The 4,535-nt window shown below is 35.1% G+C and overlaps 1 protein-coding gene across 1 annotated transcript; it reads left to right on the top strand.

Moving 5' to 3' along the window:
- Window positions 1-2,379: 2,379 nt before the first annotated feature.
- LOC142167016 (uncharacterized) lies at window positions 2,380-3,332 on the top strand. The gene is made up of 2 exons (XM_075227164.1): window positions 2,380-2,937; window positions 3,084-3,332. Exons 1-2 carry the CDS (start codon window positions 2,380-2,382, stop codon window positions 3,330-3,332), a joined length of 807 nt encoding a protein of 268 aa, XP_075083265.1.
- The last annotated feature ends 1,203 nt before the right edge of the window (window positions 3,333-4,535 follow it).

Genomic DNA, 4,535 nt, shown 5'->3' with positions numbered 1-4,535 from the left:
CTATGAAAACCTTACCGGAAAAAAATTTAAAAATTCGAAATATCTAGATTGAAAAATCCAACTTGTTTGATTTGGTTTTGTTTATAGTTTAAAAACCCAACACCATTGGTTTGGTTTAGTAATTGAAAAATGCGAACCACCCCGACCTATGTACACCCCTACTTGAGGGGTTACCGGACCTAATTAATTCCAGCTGAGATTATATATATGTATGTGTGACTTGATACCCTGAACACTAAAAGGCTTTAGGGGGCACTGGTTTAACAGAATAGTAGTACCCCCGTCGTATTAAAATTCTGGGTCCGCGTCTGTCCACATGTAAATTCAAAAGGAATTTTTTCGTTCCTATACACTATTTGAAACCTTATTACGAAAAATATCCATATTTTTGAATTTACCCGACCTAAACACAGTTTTGCTACAAAAATATACATTTGTTTAAATTAGAATCCTTTCTACGATAGACTTCCTTATTTAGACGCGGAATTTTGGGATCGCTTAGAGATTTTACTGACGCAATCATCGCACCAATTATGAAGGCAACATATTTGTAAAATCATTCTATTACGCAGATTTTAACTGGTTATCATCGCACCATAATCAAGGCAACATATCTGTAGTATCCTTCTATTCTATAGTTTTCTGTGATTTCCTTTGGTTTTTCATAAACAAAGATTTTGAACAAAATAATTGTAAACAATTAGCTAAAATTGAATTGAATTTTGTGATATAATGTCAAAATAAGCGATTATGATGCAGCTCAATGGTCGGTGGGATAGCGTTGGGAGATACAAAATTTTTGATGTTGACGGAATTGTAGTCAATGACGATTCAAATTATAGTCAATTGAATTCCGCAATTGCAGAGCATCTAATGATCGATACCTCCGCAAAAATTATCGAAATCAAATACACTGTCAATAAATATTATCCTTCCATGGAAATTCGGAGTGATATGGGAGTTCGAGTGTATATGGAGACGAAAAAGGAAAACAAAAATTTAAGAATGTATCCGCTATGTATAACAGTGCGTGGTTTTGATTTGGAATGCAGTATGTCGAATGCGAGCACAATTGCAGGTTTGCTCTATTTTTCCAGTGCTGATGTTTTTTCAATTTCAAGTGTTTTATAATTTTACTACATAATAAATGTAGTTCAACTGTTATGTCTCTACAAGCATTCTATCAAATGCTGAACACATGAATATACAGAGGTCTGAATTGATATACTTTTAATTGAGTATAGGTTCTTCTGATTATCGTAATACTAACGTGGTATAATTGTCAAGCAATTGTAACACAATTGGAGAACTATCATGAACAGTGAAGTTGATTGATATGTAAAAATCTCCGATAATTATGGAATATGAAAGTAGTATCATAACAGAATATACGCCAAATGTAATTGAAGTAGGCCTAGTTACCAAGATAAGCAAACAATTGTCAGTGCAATGAAGCACTATTCTGTCATGAATAAGTTTCAATTTAGGGTGAAAAGGTCTAGTGCAAGAAGATAGGAACATTTTATTTGTCAAATTCATATTGTGTATAAGTTATAGTTTTTTTGTATATAAATTGTTTAAGATAAGTTTTTGTGCATAAACAACCTCGTATTTTGTAGCTACAATTTGCATAATATTTTTTGAATTATTTTTATTATGTAGCTACTGCCTCGTATGTGTTGGGGATAATTGTACGTGGCACTTCAAGTCCACCAGCATAAATAAATCAGTATTGTTCAAGGTTTGAAAATTCAACAGCTTGCACACATGCTCTTTGATGGACAACACATACATGCAACGCAAATCTACTGCCATGGTAGTTGTCAGTATGGTGATGCCAAAATATGCATATCCTAAGACAATATACACACCAAAAGACATACAAACTGACATGTTGTCGGATCACGGTGTGAACTTAACATACATGCAAGCTTGGAGAGCAAAGGAAAAGGCTTTGGAATTTTTGAGAGGTCATCCTGCTGATTCCTACAGTCGCTTGCCGAGTTATTTATATATTCTGGAGAAGACTTATCCGGGGTCGGTAGTGAAATTGCAGAAGACTGAAGATGATTTTTTCTTGTATGCATTTGTTGCACTTAGTACGTCCATCGAGGGTTGGGAGCATTGTAGGCCAGTTGTAGTAGTTGACAATATCTTCTTGAAGTCGGCATATAGGGGAATCATGCTAACAACTAGCACAATTAATGTAGCAGGTAATGTAGATTAATTATAAAAATATTATTATAAAGTTATTTTTTAGACTGTATTTTTTATATTCTCAAGTTTTATTACCGAAATTGAATATCTTTTTGCCACCTATGTGATAGGTAGCATATTACCACTAGCATACACCATTGTTGATTCAGAAAATGACGCATCATGGGGGTGGTTTTTGAGCAATTCAAACATGCATATGGTGAAAAACTAAATATGTATGTTATTTCGGACTGGAATGAGAGTATCTTGAAGGCAACATCTAGTGTTTATACCGGCATACCACATTATGCTTGCATGTGGCATATTTGGACAAATATAAGGTCAAAATTCAAGAAGGGTTATATAAAGTTAAGCGAATTATACTTTGCCACGACACGATCATACACGCTTGATGAATTTAATGAAAGAATATCAAAGATTGAAGAGATCGGTACACGTGTTAAAGCATACTTATACGATATTGGCTATCACAGATGGTCTCGGGTACATGCTACGGTGTACAGAAGGTGGACGATGACATCAAATATTGAAGAGTCATTGAATGCGGTAACCAAAGATGCAAGAGACTTGCCCGTAGTAGAACTATTAGAGTACATGAGGACTCTTCTTGAACGTTGGACTAATGAAAAGTTATTGAATGCAAAGGGTATGTTCACATACCTTGGGAAAAAATACAACAAAGAGTTGGAGGACAACAGGACATTATCACAGAAGATGAGAGTAAGTTATAGCCAATAACACTAGATCATTGATTCCATCAAACTAAATATATACTGTTAATTGTAGAAATATTGTTGTATAATTGTAGTTATTTTATTTTGTATATATTGCTGACAACTTATTGTGTGTTTGTAATGAATTTGTAGGTGAGGGATTCAACAGATTACATTCATACTGTGATAGATGGTGTGAAGCGCTTCATTGTTTGTCTTCAAAATAAGAGATGTAGTTGTGGACAATTCCAACTTGATGAACTTTCTTGTGCACATGCTTTGGCGGCTTTGAGGCACAGGAACGAGTCGTATGAAAACTATTATTCTCCTTATTACAAGAGGGAGAGCCTTCTGCAGACTTACGAAATACCAGTAGACATGCTGCCTGACGAAAGCAAATAGAATGTGCCACAACATATAGCTGAAGAAGTTGTAAAGCCACCTTACAGGAAAAGGCAGTCAGGGAGACCTCAAAAACAAAGATACAAACCATATGATGAGGTAAATGCAAAAAAGTACAAGGTTTCATGTGGCAACTGCAGAGTAGAAGGGCAACAAAAGATCTTGTAGGAATGCTCCCAAAAGAAAATAAAAATTGATACAGTTTAAGGTTTTATTTTTACTGAGCATTGTTGATGATAATATATCCTTTAATACATATGAAATTGTATTTGTTCTGTTCTGGATATAGAATCATAAATATATAGAACCCTATCGGTGATGTAACACATCCAACAATCAATAAAATTTCTCCATAATGTTTATTTGCATAATCACAAAATCAACTTTGTCCCGTGCAATATTTGCAAGTAATCGGTACCCCAATATGTATTCTGCTACGACAGCCCGGGGTTTGACAACAACAAGCTTCTTATCGGCAGGAGCATTAATGTATTCTGTGGGGGATCGAATTACCAACCCTTGTTTCTATATCAATGTTGACTGTAGAGTAACACTCATACAACCATATTTGCATAATGAGTGCAAAACCTCGAATGAGATAAAAACGCATAGAAGGGTTGAGCTTGTGCCTAACGGACTGAAGCAATTGTGTATAAGCTTCGATACCCCATGCGAAATTCACATACTGCCCCGAGTCCACCAAGTAGAACCTAAAATGGTCTATCAAACTATTATCTTTCTCTGAAGGACAGAGGAAGAATTCTATCAGATAGAGAATACACAGCTTGACTGCATCCTCATCATTCACCCAACTACGACTGGTTACAATTTGTTTCAAGTATGACTTCTCAACTTTTTTCTTGTTCGAAAAATAGCTCCTCATTATTTTACTGTCATACTTAATTGTGTAACCAAAGTCCGTTACTTCTGTAAAACATCTAAGGCCAGTGATAAAGGCAAACTCCCTCAACCCAAAGTTCAGCCTCTCATCCTTTATCTCTGTTGTAAAAAAATCAGAACCGGATGCGTTCAATTCATACTTCATGAGAAGGTGAATTGTCTGGTTTTGGATACATATTTTCGCAGGGAAAAAAATACCCAAAACATGTCTTCTTAAACAACTTTAACCTATTTTCAGACAATAACATATTGATTTGTCCAGGAACAACATGGTTAGATAATATCTGGAAGCTAGTGATGCCA

The sequence above is a fragment of the Nicotiana tabacum genome, chromosome 12 (assembly GCF_000715075.1).
Source record: "Nicotiana tabacum cultivar K326 chromosome 12, ASM71507v2, whole genome shotgun sequence".
Classification (NCBI taxonomy): domain Eukaryota; kingdom Viridiplantae; phylum Streptophyta; class Magnoliopsida; order Solanales; family Solanaceae; genus Nicotiana; species Nicotiana tabacum.
Note: the sequence above shows the minus strand (reverse complement) of the source record. Positions and strands in the feature narration are given on the sequence as shown.